We start from the raw sequence: 15088 nt of genomic DNA, 5'->3' as shown, positions 1-15088 counted from the left end.
AGGGGGATAATGTGGTGAAATAGGTTTAGCATGAAGGGAACCAGCTGCAAACTTGACCTCTGTTGGATAAGCATATTAAGTCCTGCCTCTCTCGCTCGCTCGCTCTCTCCCCCAGTACAGTGACTAATCTCTGTGTATCCATACTAGTGACAATCATGATACATTTTACTGTCCTTCCAGAAGCATCTAGTTGGCTCAGGAGGGAACGACATTTGACCTACTTTGCACATCTGTCCATCTGGTATTCCACTAAACACGTGCATTTGTGATACTTTGAAGAGACATGCAGTGCCAGATGCTCCCCGGGGTTCAAACCACGAAATGGAGCCGGTGTTAGAATTTCATTAGGCGACTTTAATGATACACCCTGGTATATTCAGCTGTGTTGGAGAAACGATAATGCCTTTTTAATGTGCACCAAAATGCACTGGTGCCAGAATAGGCGAAATAATTGACACTTAGCCTCTCTGGGGACCGTGGTGTGCAATAACACAAAAAGTATTATTTTTACTTATACAGCTACTACTACTTCTACTACCACTACAGGGTAAAGGTAAATCTTGCATGCAATGGAAAATTACCTTTGTCCCTCCAACAAAAATCCAACATCCATCCATCCATCCATTGTCCAAACCGCTTATCCTGCTGTCAGGGTCGCGGGGATGCTGGAGCCTATCCCAGCAGTGACTGGGCGGCAGGTGGGGAGACACCCTGGACAGGCTGCCAGACCACCACAGGGCTAAAAAAACCGACACATCAGAAGTAAATCACAAGATAAAATTCATTATGAACAAATAAATCCAGCAGTTGACTAGGGGTGTGTGTGTGTGTTTTGGCAGGTGATTCTTATTCAGAATGGTCACGGCTGAGGGGATGAAAGACTGTAGCCTTTTTTCCTGGCTGGTGCAACTTTGAGGCTGGCCTGAAATGGTGTATTATTATTATTATTATGTATTAATGTTATTACTACTACTGCTGCTGTTGAAGAACAAGAAGAAGAAGGGAATGATGCAAAACCTCAAATCCAAAGTTACAAAGTGCTTCACACAGCATAAGGTAAGGCCATGGAGAAGCGTTCAAACTGACGTGGGATCAGCTCAACCACCGCTGGCTGCACGCAGAAGCCCAGACCAGGAGGGAAATCCCAACATGTTACCGAGAGACCGCAGTCTTGTCATGCAACACCAAAACAACACCCCATCAGAAGAAGACCCCCCCCCCCCTCCTCCCGATGGATGGATGTGGCTGAGCGCCAGTTGGTCACCTGGCAGAGGCAGACTTTGCACTCGGGCCATCTTCAGCGTGTCCTGCATAGAGAGGCGTGCTGCAGACCTTTCCTACTTTCTGACTTGCACAAGCGACGGGGGGGGGGGTCCTAAAATACTTCTCACCCATAGTTTGCAAATCCCCTCCTGGCGCGCCGCTGCGCGGAAGTGGCTGACAGGCAACGGCGCGCCGGCGGGGTCCCCCCCAGACGCACGATCCGGATTGCATTAGTCTTTCCTGCTCCCGTCAAGTCGGCGGCTTGCGTGCGGCGCTCCTGAGCCGCGTCAGTTGCTCGCCGTCTCCCCCCCCCCACCTCCCCTCCTCTCCCCCCTCCCCTCCCCCCCGCGCTGCACGGCCGGGAGAGACGGCTCCGTCCATGCTGCCGGCGAGTCGGCGTCGCGCGCACTGCGATCGTACCCCCTCCGCATGCTAGCGCTAGCGTTAGCGTTAGCATTAGCTCGCCGCCGCCGCTGCTCCACCACCTCAGACGGCTCGGCCGCGCAAAACATGCGGATCATCGAGGCGGAGACCCCCGGGACTTCTCCAGCGTTAAGCCTTCTCCGCGGGACCCGAGTTTCCACCGGCCGTTGACTGGACTCCGCCGGATCTCGACGTAAATGTCGCCTGGGGTGGGGAGTGGGGAGTGGGTGGGGGTCCGCTCGTGTTTTCCCGTGTTGTGTGAACTCTAAACGGCCGGCGAGGCTGAGCCGAGCCGCGCCGAGCCGAGCCGGTCTAGCCGTCCCCCCCCCCCGTTAACCGCGGCAGGCTTGGCGGCCAGCTAACGCCGCCTCGCCGCTGATCGGGTCGGCTAATTTGGCTAACGCCGCGTTAGCAATTACGTTTCGTTACAGGTTATTGGGGAGGGGGGGGGAGGAGGGGAGAGGAGGGGTAATGCCGTTACCGTACCCCCACTACGCTAAGCTAGCCGCACGTTAGCCTGCAGCTAACGTTAGCTAAGGTCGTATGCGCTGTTGTTAGCATGCGTTGCTGCAGTACAGCTCGTCTAGCTAGCGCGTCCCGCCGCACGCACCAACGGGGTCCCTGTTCCTCCCCGCTCCACGTCGCTGGGGGGGGGGGGTGGCGTTTTAAAGACCCCGCTATGGCGAAAGGTAGCAGCTAAGCTAACGGCGGCGCGTCTAGCGTTAACCGTGTGCTATCCGGCTAGCTTGTGTGTTGACGTCGCTTGCCCGACTCGGTTCACTAGTGCGTCGGGTAGACGGTGTCGATATAGATCAGTGGTTCTCCACCTTTTTGGGGTGCTGGACCCCCTGCGTATTTGTGATCTACCCTGAGGACCCCTCCACCTGATCTTGGGGGAGGGGGGTTGCAATTTGATAGAAACAGTAGAAACTGCATTTTAAATGGCATTAGAGCATTTATTCACTCTCTGGGGCAAAAATAAGAGCTTTCAGTTGTAACTTAGATATAGTTAACAAAACAGAATTCTTATGCAGTAACTTTCAGATATATGTAACAAAACAGAATATGTATTCAGTAACTTTCAGATATATGTAACAAAACAGAATTCTTATGCAGTAACTTTCAGATATATGTAACAAAACAGAATATGTATTCAATAACTTTCAGATATATGTAACAAAACAGAATATGTATTCAGTAACTTTCAGATATATGTAACAAAACAGAATATGTATTCAATAACTTTCAGATATATGTAACAAAACAGAATATGTATTCAGTAACTTTCAGATATATGTAACAAAACAGAATATGTACTCAATAACTTTCAGATATATGTAACAAAACAGAATATGCATTCAGTAACTTTCAGATATATGTAACAACCCAGAATATGTATTCAGTAACTTTCAGATATATGTAACAAAACAGAATATGTATTCAATAACTTTCAGATATATGTAACAAAACAGAATATGCATTCAGTAACTTTCAGATATATGTAACAACCCAGAATATGTATTCAGTAACTTTCAGATATATGTAACAAAACAGAATATGTACTCAATAACTTTCAGATATATGTAACAAAACAGAATATGTATGCAGTAACTTTCAGATATATGTAACAAAACAGAATATGTATTCAGTAACTTTCAGATATATGTAACAACAGGATTTTTATGCAGTAACTTTTAACCATGCAAACGGGAGCGAGATCTCTTATTAAAATACAACAAATTACACTTGTGAAACAGATGTAATTAGAGAAAAAAGTCCCGTTACCCTTTATAGTTTAGGTAGATAAAGGTCTCAGTCACATTTGAGTAAAATAATCCTATTTCTATAAATGTCATAGGATCTTTTTCTTTTAAAGACATTTTATTTTCACGGACCCATTGCAATTACACCGCTGACCACTAGGGGGTCCGCGGACCCCCCCGGTTGAGAAACCACCGGTGTAGTTGACTTAACACGAGTTTTTTAATCGCGCCCGATCGATCGAAGCGGCGTTTTGCCCCATTTCGTCCCGGCTAGCGGGCACGCAGCGAATAGGTTTTACGTAACTGGCGGTGCTGTGCGGACCGGTACCCCGAACGGGAGGCGGCTCGCTAAGCAGCCAGTTCTATGGGAGACGTTTGTCGGGTAAGCGGCTTAATAGCAGGGTTTTGCCGTCCGCACCCGTAACGTGCACGTCAGCGCAGTGCGCATTTCGCCGACTCTCTAATGAGAGTCCGCCAGCCCCCCCGGCGCAAGGGAACCGCGCCACGGTGGCGCTAACGAAGAGGTGGCGCTGGGGCTCTCAGTAAGTTCCGGTGGCTACCGGCGGCGTGCTGCACACGGGGCCTGGCAGAACTCGTCTCATCCGCGCTGCACTGAGCGTCGCCGCCGCCGCTGTTCGCAGCCACTCTTGTTAATTAGGCGAGTGTCCCGTTCTGGACCCTGCCAGCGCAATTCCGGTCCAGACACGCCTCGGTGTCTCGTCTCGGGTTGTGCACGTGGCAAGACTTGCCGTGCGTTATGCACTTGGATTATATTGTAGCGGATTCGGGGGGGGGGGGAGGCAACCACAGGAAGTGCCGCGGCCGGGACGCGAACCCGTATCGCCCGCACCGCGGGGAGGCGTCGCTAACCGCTCGACTAACAGGTCAGACCCGCCAGCCAGCAGCCGGCGTGTCTACTTATCCGTGCACGTTACACTACCCCCCCCTCCCTCCTCCTCCTCCTCCCCCCTTCCTTCCTCCCTCCCTCCTCCGTCCTCCTCCTCCTCCCTCCCCCCTCCCTCCTCCTCCTCCTCCTCCTCCTCCTCCTCCTCCTCCTCCTCCCCCCCCCTTCCTTCCTCCCTCCCTCCTCCGTCCTCCTCCTCCTCCCTCCCTCCTCCTCCCTCCTCCTCCCTCCCTCCCTCCCTCCCTCCCTCCCTCCCTCCCTCCCTCCCTCCCTCCCTCCCTCCCTCCTCCTCCTCCCTCTCCCTCCTCCCTCCTCCTCCTCCCTCCCTCCCTCCTCTTCCTCCCCCCCTCCCTCCCTCCCTCCTCCTCCTCCTCCTCCTCCTCCTCCCTCCTCCTCCCTCTCCTTCCTCCCTCCTCCTCCTCCTTCGGGAAGCGCGTCCGGTCGCCCCATCCCACTTCTGACACCAGTGTAGCGAATTCGGGGGGGGCAACCACAGGAAGTGCCGCGGCCGGGACGCGAACCCGTATCGCCTGCACCGCGGGGAGGCGTCGCTAGCCGCTCGACTAACGGGTCAGACCCGCCAGCCAGCGGCCAGCGTGTCTCCTTATCCGTGCACGTTGCAGTATCTATGTCTTGAAGCGTTTTAGCCGTCGGCTCTGTAACGGTTCAGACGTGTGTTGAATCGGAAGGTTTCAAAATGTTCTGTTTTTCAGAGAGAGGTGGAGAAGAGCAACAGATCCATCTCCAAGACCAGATTGCCTGCCAGACTTTTGCCACCCACACCGATTGCCGGCGACCATGCTGAGCATCCTGGCAGCTGGGTCTGTGTTCTTTCCGGGCCTTTTCCTACTCTCCAAACAATGCCTCAAGTATATTCCAGCCCTACGCTGGAGCGAAGGGGATGCGGTCATTGTATCTGCCAGGTAAGGCCTTCCTCTGCTGAGGGCACCGTTCTGTCATCTCTTCCCCTGATGTGCGGCAGTCCAGATTGTTTCATCACACCCTCATTTGTATACTCACTGGGAGCCCTTGACTTGACTCTCTCCGCAGGTTGGTGTCTTCTGTCCAGGCCATCATGGCCTCCTCTGCTGGTTACATCATTGCTTCTTCCTGTGATGACATCATTGAGGACCAGTAAGTCTAGAAATACTTGACATCAGAATGTGAATCTGTGATTATTTTTTTCCAAGTTCACAAAGGGTGGATGTTGGCTTCTGTATTAATATGTCCTTGAGCAAGTAATAGAATTCCCAAGACTTCTGCTGTGAAGCTGACCTAGAACTTTGACCTCATTGTGGAGTAAGGGAAGACAGACATCTCCTCATGGGATCAAACTATGAAGAAGAAAATTAAGTTTAGGTTTTAATCACTTGAAGTTTTATTCAAATCGCCAACACGACACCAGTTGTTAGAACGAGTTATCTTTTCTTTAAAGTCCGCCATGTGTTATGAATGCAGTAATTTTTGCAGGAAAGCAGCTAATATTTTTTGCGCTCTTTTCCATAGATCAAATTGTTTCGAACTTAGTAATCCTCAAGGTTTGATTAAGGCAAATGTATTTCATCTATATTAGCGGTAAAAACAGCCTGTGTCTATGTGTGTGTGGGTGTGTTGGTGCGTAGTTTAAGACCAAAAGATAAGACGGTGTTGACTGAATTGCCCGACCTTCTCTCTGCAGACATTGGCTGACCAGCACCTACATCCTCTTCGCCGTGCCCTACTTTGTGTACGACATCTACGCCATGTTCATGTGCTATTGGTATAAGCTGCAGGTCAAAGGTCACGAGGAGGCCTCCGCAGCACCCCGGCACATGGGCTCGGTGCTCACCAGCTACCTGCGCCGCGAGTTCCTCATGGTGCTGCACCACGTTGTCATGGTCACCGTCTGCTTCCCTGTGTCCGTGGTAACTGTCGTATACAGACTGATCGGGATAGGGGAAATGTTGACGTATAAATCGGTGCCAATTCCAGCTGTCATATTTTTTGATGGATCTATTTCAGCGCTCGGAATGAAATTCTGGAGTTCAGAAAAAGACGTTAAATCGTTTTGAAATTCACGGAGTTGTGAATTAATTGAAACTGTGCACTTCAGGACAGTGGCACTTAACCATCGCCCCACCCAACACCACACCAGCTGATTACACTGACGAGCACACATTCAACCAAGCAGAAGACTGATCAGTGAAAATAGCTGCTTTAGTGTTGGTTGAGCACAACTGCTTTTGGTTCTGGGCCGGTAATATTGAAGCATAGTGTTGTAAGTTAAAAGTATTGTCAAATAATAAGAATATCTATTGGTATGTCTCTGGAGTTGAGGTCTCATAACCTTTTTATACTTAATAAGTTCATTTAGTTTACAGTTATGATTACGATGAAAATAATCACAGCAGAAGAGAAGTGACTATCTCTCTGTCTCTGTGTCTCTATCTCTGTGTCTCTGTGTGTGTCCTTCCTTCAGTTCTGGAGGCAGGGAAAGGGAGATTACTTCCAGGGCATCATGTTCATGGCTGAACTCAGCACTCCGTCAGTCTGCCTGGGAAAAATCCTCATCCAGGTGCGTTTGACGAGCTTGTATCGCTATCGGTATCTCCACATTGTCTTTGTTATTACACAAAGGTAATGTTTGTGGTCATTCCCAGCATGCAACTCGACTGGTGTTGGCTATGTCTCGTACGAGCGGTTCTATCTGATTCCTCACTAACTCTTTGTTAATGGAACTTCTTTGTAGCTCAGTGAGCTGTGTAGCGGCTGTGTGTCTAAGACCCCTTTTCCACCAAGGCAGTTTGAGGGCTGGTTCGGAGCCGGTGTCTTAATCTCAAACCAGTTCTTTGCGTTTTGACAGCCAAAGAACTGGCTCTCAGCCAGGAAAACTGGTTCCAGAGGGATACCAACTCTCTGCTGGGCTAGAAGAAAGAACTGCTTACGTCGGGCCGGGGTGGGATTATCGTGACCACAAGACCAACAGGGGATGCATTACTCAGCAGCAACAACCAGTTCTGGCGAATAATGCATGCACCCCTTAACACTCAGTAATGACACTTCAAATCAAAGTTTGATAGGAATTCAATGGTTTCATCAGCACGTGCTTTATTTGATTGGCTTTGCCAGAGTGAATTTGACACCCCGCATTCACTTTTCCGCATTTAAAATCCTCATCGTAATATAAGTATCTGAAATCCTATGTTTTAAAAACACATCGACAAAGAACACCATACAGTTTGCCCCAGGAAACACTGAGAGGGTTAGTCAAGGAAACCTTGCAAATTTCAGGCCAAGCACCCCACAGGACAACAAGGCCGATAATCACAGGTTCTGTTCATTTTATAAAGGACAGTTTGTGTGATGATATTTAAACAAACCATCTGTCAACGGGGAAATGAAAGCCTCTTGTCTACAAGACCGGACTCGTGAGAGAGCTCCAGCCAGCTCACAGCGGGGTCTGTTGAGTGTGACTGGACGGCTGGTCACCGGTTTGCGGAGCTTCTCAACTCCGAAAACCGTTAGAGCAAATTTTTGATTCGTAAACCTACTGATATTCGAAATCTGCACAGCGGATTTCTTGCCTCATCTTGCTGGGAAAGCAGAGACGTATACAGACTTATACAGCGAGGCGATGACGTGGGTCTCTAACCGGCTCCAGCCTGTGGAAAAACAAGCTGGTTCTTAACAAGGTTCGCAAGTCGAACCAACTGCAAAGCGGCACGAGCGCCAGCCCAGAGCTAGAACTAGGTTCACGTTGGTTGGAAAAGGGGTATGAGTGACCGTTGTTGCTGGAGCTTTTTCTACCCCCCTCCCCCCCCCTCCGCCACCACCAATCAGAGGCCCCCCGCAGCTGTTAGCTCTGAATTTAGCCTCCAGTATTTAGTCTGGCCTTAACGGCAGATACAATATCCACCTCTCCCACAAACACTCACCTCTTCAGCCTCTGTTACACCACTCCCCCTTCCTGACCTACCCTGCCTGTGTCTGTCTGATAAACAGCCCCTTCAGTACTGGGAGATGAGTGAATGGAAGTAAACTCCTATGAGAGGATTTAGAACCATTTCCCCGGTTATCTCTCTGAGGCAGCCCGGCACACACACACACACACCTAGTCAAGCTACTGGAAATAAACGACTATGTGAAAAAATAATGGCAACGGCTCCTCTGACTCCCCTCGCCTCCGGTACACACAAACACACACTGTCCAGCTCCACTGGGGCCACTCGTTCAAATGAAGTGCTATATTAACTCCTTCTGCTTTTACTGCTTGCTTTCTCCTCTTCTCTCCACCTCTCCTCCTGTTTCCTCTCTCAGTACAAACAGCAACACACACTCCTGCACAAAGTGAACGGGGCTCTAATGCTGATCACTTTTTTCATCTGCCGAGTACTACTTTTCCCCTATCTCTACTACGTCTATGGCAGGTATGTCTCTCTTACTGTCTCTTTCTCTTGTCTGTCTGTCTCTTTCTTGCTGTCTTCTGTCCGTCTCAGTTTCTGTAAATTATCTCTCCCTTGTCCGTCTCTCTGCCCCCCCCCCCCCCCCGTCTCTATTTCTGTGGTAGGTATGTCTGTCTTTATTTTTCTTTATTTCCTCCTCTCTCCGTCTCTCTCCTCTTTTGCTGAGCTGGGGTCAGTAACTTACATGGCCACGTGTGATCTGTTAGGTTTTATGGGCGGAGTTTAGACGGTCTGTAGGAATTACCCTGTGGTTCTTTTGCTGTTGTGTCTCCTGGCCGCAGGTACGCCTCCATTCCATTCCACATGGTCCCTCTGACCGTGCCGTGGCAGTGTAACCTGGGTGCTGCCTTGCTCATGGCCCCTCAGCTCTACTGGTTTTCACTGATCTGCCGGGGCGCTCTCCGGCTCTTCACGGGCTCCTCCCGTTCCCGCAGACCGCCCATTGTCACGGCGCCCGCCAAGGAGGGCCAGGCGGACGGCCGCACACCGCCCCAGCCTGCCAACGGCTACAACAGCCGTCCCACAGAGCCCGAGACAACCAGCCACTGAGGAGCAGGAGGAAGGGGGGAAGGGGGTGTAGCATAAGGAAGGCGTGATGGAATGCTTTGTAAGGGAAACGACAGAAAACGCCTCGAATAAGTGTTTGAAGTCTGAGCGACCAGAAGCCGAAAGCCTCTGATGTCCAGAGGAGTGAGGTGCCCCGTCTCGTGCCGTCTGGGGATTTTAAGTGGAGCATCCGCATGTGGGCAGGCGCTGTGAGAAGCAGAAATGTGCACTAAAAGATGAGAGATTTGCTTGAAAGTGTAGCGAGCAAGAGGTTTCCCTCGCGTAGATCAAATTCACTCCTGTCTTGCCTCCACGTTAGCGCAGCACAGGACATAGGAATGTATTATATTGTATGTTAGTACATCGCTGTAGATAGAAAAAGGCCTGAATCAGCTTAGTAACAAAGATAACTTAAAAAAAAAAACCACCACACATCTGGCAGCAGTATTTTGACTCGTTAGTGTTTCTCCGTATCCTCTATGTAGTCACTGTCACTCTAACCGAACGTAAGTAACCCGCAGACCGACTCATCTCTTCAGGGGATCATCTCCTAAGACTAACGCTGCCTTATCCTTTTTCTCAGCTCTTTTGCCTTTTCTTTACATTTTTATTTCCTCTCTCATCTCCGTAGGAGACGGCTTCTCTCAGACTGACAAGACGCGACGAGTTGTACATAGCCGACGTAAAACTGTCCTGTCCAGCTCAACTCCGAGCTTCGTTTGGCTTTTTAGGTTGTCTTGTCATTTCCACATCTGGTGACTTCTACTCGGGTTTTCCAGCCCTAACACGAGAAGCGCGGTATTTTGTCCTTTTTCACCGTTTTAGTCACAACTGCTTCACGTACGACACCAACTCCTGCGTTAACGGTGTGATTTTATTTTATTTTTTTTCCATATAGTGTAGATACGACCATTTTTCATTTACTCGCGTCGCCGGCGTGACGCGCAGTCAAGTTTCCGCATTAAAAAAAAAGAAGAAGAAACGAGGAAGTAATGCAAGGTAGTAGTCACCTTAAAAAAAATTTCCACATCTTGTAAATTCCGTGTTAACATTACCTTTCCTCCAACTATCCATTTAATCTGCTGGAGATTTTCCGTTTTAAGGGTCCAGGAGGTTGGGGTATTTGTCAGCAGCACTAAGGGGACGTAGAGAAGACGCTAATGGAACAATGCTCCTCCGGCAGAGTTCGCAGGAGGTCAACCTGAAGTACATTTGTATTTATTGTTTTTAAAACGTTTTATTTTTTATTCGTCTTGAATCTATGTATTGTATTCTTCACTGAGCCATTTCCATTGTACGACGTGTACCAGACATTGAGCTGTTTGTCTAAGCCGTTGGTTCCTGAAGCTTGTTACGCAAATCCCGGCGCGAGTTTTCAATTTTACTTTCACTTCTGCAAGTGACGTGTTCCCTGGAATGGGTGAAAAGAGGAAAAAACGAGGTTCAGAAACCAAGATGGGGGGGGGGGGCAGTTTGTGCCAAAAAAAGAAGTGAACAACTTGGCATGTTGTCGAACAGAAGCTCTTCCTCTGTTCCATCCAGTCGTCGGGTACTGCTTCTCGCCAATACTAAAGTATTTCAATTGATGTACTGTATATTCCACGAAATGCTTATTTATTTGTAAGTATTTATTTATTTATTTGGTTCATTTGTGGTTTTGAATGCATATTTATGCATACGTATTATACTCTATGCTTCTGAGCCTTATGTTGAGGCTGTATTGTTACTCAGACTCTTAGCTAAAATATACTCTTCTGTCCTGAGCCTGGCCCCAGTCTTTTGTTTTTGTCCTCCCATCCCATAAATCTGCTTTGATTTTCAACCGGCGTTCCAAACGGATGAAAGCGGACCACTAGAGGGCGCAAAAGCTGTGATATTTTACAAATTTGTACCATTTTGAAAAGGAAAGCCACGATTTGACGTTGTGCTCTTACAGTGAATGTGTTCTCTGCTTGTCACCCATCCTAGTGTGTAGGAGCAGCGGGCAGCTGCAGCGCCCGGGGACCAACTCCAGTTCTTCTTTCCATTGCCTTGCTCAAGGGCACAGGCAGGAGTATTAACCCTAACGTGCATGTCTTTTTGATGGTGAGAGGAAACCCACGCAGACACAGGGAGAACATGTAAACTCCACACAGAAAGGACCTGGGATGGCCGGGGTTCGAACCCGGGACCTTGCTGTGAGGCGAGAGTGCTAGCCACTGGGCCATCGTGCCGCCCCTTTCCTTCTGCGATTCTATTTGGGTTGATCTCAACTCTAACTGACACTGTCGGCATTGCACAACCACGTGCACTGCCTTTCAGCTGAGGGAAGCACATTCATGCTCCACTCAGGACAAGGTCTGAATCTTAAGCCAAAAGGGGACTGCAGAGGTCACAGGTCAGAAGTTCACCTAACTGGTTAATCACATTCAGCATTTATTACCGTCATACAAAACACATAGAAAAAAAAACATACAAAAGTCTGTTGCTTAGAAAAATTCAAGTTTTTGGAAAAGAGGCGTGGGAAAACTCAGGGGGTTAGTATCTCCTCTGCCGGGGGGAGAAGATGGTGTTAGGGTTGCTGTCTCGCTCTCGCTCCTTTTCTCGTTCCTTCTGGCTGGCAGGAGACAGAGCCTCCTCCAGCCTCTTCTCGGTCTTGAACAGATCTCGGCCCGTTCGCATAATCTGCTCCTCGATCTTCCGGTGGCGCTTCATGTCCGACAAAACCTTGTCCAGCCGAGCCTCTCGCTTTACGGAGGACCGGCCCGATGATCCTGTGGAGAGCAGGAAATATGTTAACCTAAGCAGAACCAATACATCGCTGGTACTGGGCCTTAGAACAACCAGAGAACATAAAGGTTCAATCTGATTGTTTTGCACTTTGACCTTTTGACCCCTTCTCACACTGCACCCAAACCACAAGGTGAAAAGAATAGGGGGTTAACCTACAACCACATTCTGTTTGGGTACTCCCGCCCCCCACCCCTTTCTCCCCAATGGTACTTGGCCTATTTTCCGAGCCGTCCCGGTCACTGCTCCACCCCCCTCTGCCGATCCGGGGAGGTCTGCAGACCTTCCCCTGATACATGTGGAGTCGCCAGCCGCTTCTTTTCACCTGACAGTAGGAGTTTCGCCACAGGGACGTAGCGCGTAGAAGGATCACGCTATTCCCCTCAGTTCCCCCTCCCCCCTGAACAGGCACCTCAACCGACCAGAGGAGGCGCGAGTGCAGCGACCAGGACACACACCCACATCCGGCTTCCCACCCGCAGACACGGCCAATTCTGTATGTAGGGACGCCCGACCAAGATGGAGGTAACACAGGGATTCGAACTGGTGAGCCCTGTGTTGCTAGGCAACGGAATAGACCGCTACGCCACCCCGACGCCCGTTTGGGTACTTGTAATGTGTTTGCTCTTCTTTACACAACGTCTTTATGCCTGCTCAATAATCCAGGTAAACACGTCACAGAAAGTTGAACCAATTCATCTGGACACAACATTTGAGAGAAAGACATCCTCATCCTTGAAAGAGTGGCCTGTAGGTGGGTGGAGACTGTGGAGTCCTGGCCCGACGCGTTAGCTCTTATGTGTTGCGTCATCATCGCCGCGTGTTTGGTTTCCCCGAAGTGCTGTCGCCATCTTACAATGCTGACTGCAATTACTCCCCAATCCTCTGTGAATAGTACAAATTGCCATTGTAACCAGTTGATGGTCATGCCAATTTTCATATGAAACCGGTCTTTCCGTCGTGCCGCTGTCGTTTATAAGGGTGGGTACTTGCAGTCAGTTGAGACTGAAGAGGTCACTTAGATGAGTGATGAAACGTTTCTCTCAAACGTGTCCAGATGGGCTAATTCGACTTTCTGTGACTGCTTTACGCAAGTTTTGCCGGCAAAGGCATGGGAGTCTTGATAAAACCTGTGTTAGTGTCAGTAACAAAAGGTCTTTGGTAGATCCTGGAGGCTTTTTGCCCATCCTACCTGGTGTTCGCCGTCTGTTTATGAAGGCATTTTTGGGAGTAGATTGCATCTGCTCCTCATCAAAGTCAAACTCTGTTGGAGTTGGAGGCCTGTAGCAAACAAACAAATAAGCATCAATTTCAGCTTCCTCCTCAGAACCAGCAACAGTCCACATCCAGCCAAGTGTTTGTCATACTCACTTGCGCTCTCTCTCCTCCCTCTCTCTTTCCTTTGCCGCCTCTTCCTCATCATCTCTCTCGGGTGACGGAGTGCGCTCTGGTGTGGGGGGTCTCCGGGGGAGAGGGACAAAGTTCAGCTCCAGCATCTCTCCTTTAGCCAGCAGCTCGTAAAGTCTTTTTATCTCCACAGGTGGCGGCATCCAGCCCTTGGGGTCTTCCATTTCCTCATCGCTGTATGCAATATCCCATTCACCCTCCTCTTCCTCAACCTGCTTCTGACCTCCATCTCCCGTCTCTACCTGCATCTTCTCCTGACACTCATCCCCTTCCTTTGGATCTCCATCCTTGTCTGGCAATAGAGCAAAGGTCACAGTCAAGTTCGACCACCTTCTACGTGTCAGGAATGACAATGATTTAGGGAAGTCACATTTTGTCATACTTACCTTTCTCCTCCTTGGATGTTGTCTCCTCCTCTTTTGCTGTTGCGGTTTCAGTGTCTGTTTGCTCTGCGTTGCCCTCCTCATTCCCTGTGGTAGTTTTGCTTGGGTCACTCACACCCAGCGCCTCCATCCCCTCCCTCGGAGACGGATTAGTCTGCATCCTTCCTATCTTTTTTTGTGGAAACAAAGAAAGAAAGCCAATTTACTTTGTCATTGTAATTTATTCTCTGCGTTTCACCCATCCTATCGTATAGAAGCAGCGGGCAGCTGCAGCGCCCCACTCCAGTTCTTCTTTCCACTGCCTTGCTCAGGGGCACAGGCAGGAGCGTTAACCCCAACATGCGTGCCTTTTTGACGGTGGGAGGAAACCCGCGCAGACACGGGGAGAACATGCAAAACTCCACACAGAAAGAAGAACCTGGCACGGTCCGGGGTTCGAACCCAGGACCCTATTGCTGTGAGGCAACAGCGCTAAGTAGACGTATCTACTTCGTATTGGTTAGCTTAATATCGTAACGCGCATGGATAAGAAGACACGCCGGCCGCTGGCTGGCGGGTCTGACCCTTCAGTCGAGCGGTCAGCGATGCCTCCTTCAGGTTCGCTTCCCGGCCGCGGCACTTCCTGCGGTTGCGTCGTCCCTTCGAATTCGCTACAATGTATATACCGGACACTAAAAAGTAACCGCATAGGGGAAATGGCTACACAACAAGCTCGGAGTAATCTCGAGAACCCAACCGATCGCGTAACCTGTTAAACTCCCCCGCAAGTCTCGGAGCCGAGTACACTGAAATACTCGCTGCTTGGCAACCAGCATGCCAAGCTAATAGTTAACATTAATCGACTGTTTGGCTAACGTAAAACCTATCCGGTTTGCTATTTCTAAAAAAAAACCCCGAGATCTGATTTACCGACGGTCAGTTTAACTTCCGCAGTCAGTGTTGTTGTGGATGTATCCTTCCTTCCCCTGGACCGTAATCACCGAAACTCCCCATGAAGCTCAGGGGCAACAACGAGACGCTACCCCGAGACATAAACACGGCGCCATTTTGGAATAACGAGCGGGCCGAGAGACTCGAGTTTGCGCGACTGCGCACTGTCGCACCGATCATTTTCAACGTGGATGGGCTTGAGCGGCGTGAATGCGGCGACGGCCCGTCGCCAAGCCGCATGATTTGTTGATTTGCGGT

At 49.8% G+C, this 15088-nt stretch overlaps 2 protein-coding genes across 2 annotated transcripts; one reads left to right on the top strand and one right to left on the bottom strand.

Annotated features, from left to right (window-relative positions):
- Nucleotides 1–1584: 1584 nt before the first annotated feature.
- tlcd3bb (TLC domain containing 3Bb) lies at nucleotides 1585–11098 on the top strand. The gene is made up of 7 exons (XM_056301657.1): nucleotides 1585–1879; nucleotides 5067–5276; nucleotides 5404–5487; nucleotides 6032–6257; nucleotides 6812–6907; nucleotides 8650–8759; nucleotides 9077–11098. Exons 2-7 carry the CDS (start codon nucleotides 5152–5154, stop codon nucleotides 9342–9344), a joined length of 909 nt encoding a protein of 302 aa, XP_056157632.1. The 5' UTR covers nucleotides 1585–1879; nucleotides 5067–5151; the 3' UTR covers nucleotides 9345–11098.
- Nucleotides 11099–11741: 643 nt separating this feature from the next.
- On the bottom strand, nucleotides 11742–14965 carry pagr1 (PAXIP1 associated glutamate-rich protein 1). The gene is made up of 5 exons (XM_056301670.1): nucleotides 14810–14965; nucleotides 13904–14069; nucleotides 13482–13809; nucleotides 13303–13391; nucleotides 11742–12094 (listed from the first exon to the last, which is right to left on the bottom strand). Exons 2-5 carry the CDS (start codon nucleotides 14058–14060, stop codon nucleotides 11859–11861), a joined length of 810 nt encoding a protein of 269 aa, XP_056157645.1. The 5' UTR covers nucleotides 14061–14069; nucleotides 14810–14965; the 3' UTR covers nucleotides 11742–11858.
- Between the last annotated feature and the right edge of the window lie 123 nt (nucleotides 14966–15088).

The sequence above is a fragment of the Lampris incognitus genome (genome assembly GCF_029633865.1).
Source record: "Lampris incognitus isolate fLamInc1 chromosome 17 unlocalized genomic scaffold, fLamInc1.hap2 SUPER_17_unloc_1, whole genome shotgun sequence".
In the NCBI taxonomy this organism is placed as follows: Eukaryota; Metazoa; Chordata; class Actinopteri; order Lampriformes; family Lampridae; genus Lampris; species Lampris incognitus.
This window is presented reverse-complemented; position numbering and strand designations above follow the sequence as displayed.

What these genes read in the sequence shown, in the direction of transcription:
- tlcd3bb (XM_056301657.1), top strand. Translation starts at nt 5,152, where the DNA reads ATGCTGAGCATCCTGGCAGCTGGGTCTGTGTTCTTTCCGGGCCTTTTC. An exon ending in GCGGTCATTGTATCTGCCAG is followed by an intron (nt 5,277 to 5,403) that starts GTAAGGCCTTCC and finishes CTCTCTCCGCAG; the next exon opens with GTTGGTGTCTTCTGTCCAGG. An exon ending in TCTGCTTCCCTGTGTCCGTG is followed by an intron (nt 6,258 to 6,811) that starts GTAACTGTCGTA and finishes TCCTTCCTTCAG; the next exon opens with TTCTGGAGGCAGGGAAAGGG.
- pagr1 (XM_056301670.1), bottom strand. Translation starts at nt 14,060, where the DNA reads ATGCAGACTAATCCGTCTCCGAGGGAGGGGATGGAGGCGCTGGGTGTG. An exon ending in AACATCCAAGGAGGAGAAAG is followed by an intron (nt 13,810 to 13,903) that starts GTAAGTATGACA and finishes CTCTATTGCCAG; the next exon opens with ACAAGGATGGAGATCCAAAG. An exon ending in AGGGAGGAGAGAGAGCGCAA is followed by an intron (nt 13,392 to 13,481) that starts GTGAGTATGACA and finishes TGTTTGCTACAG; the next exon opens with GCCTCCAACTCCAACAGAGT.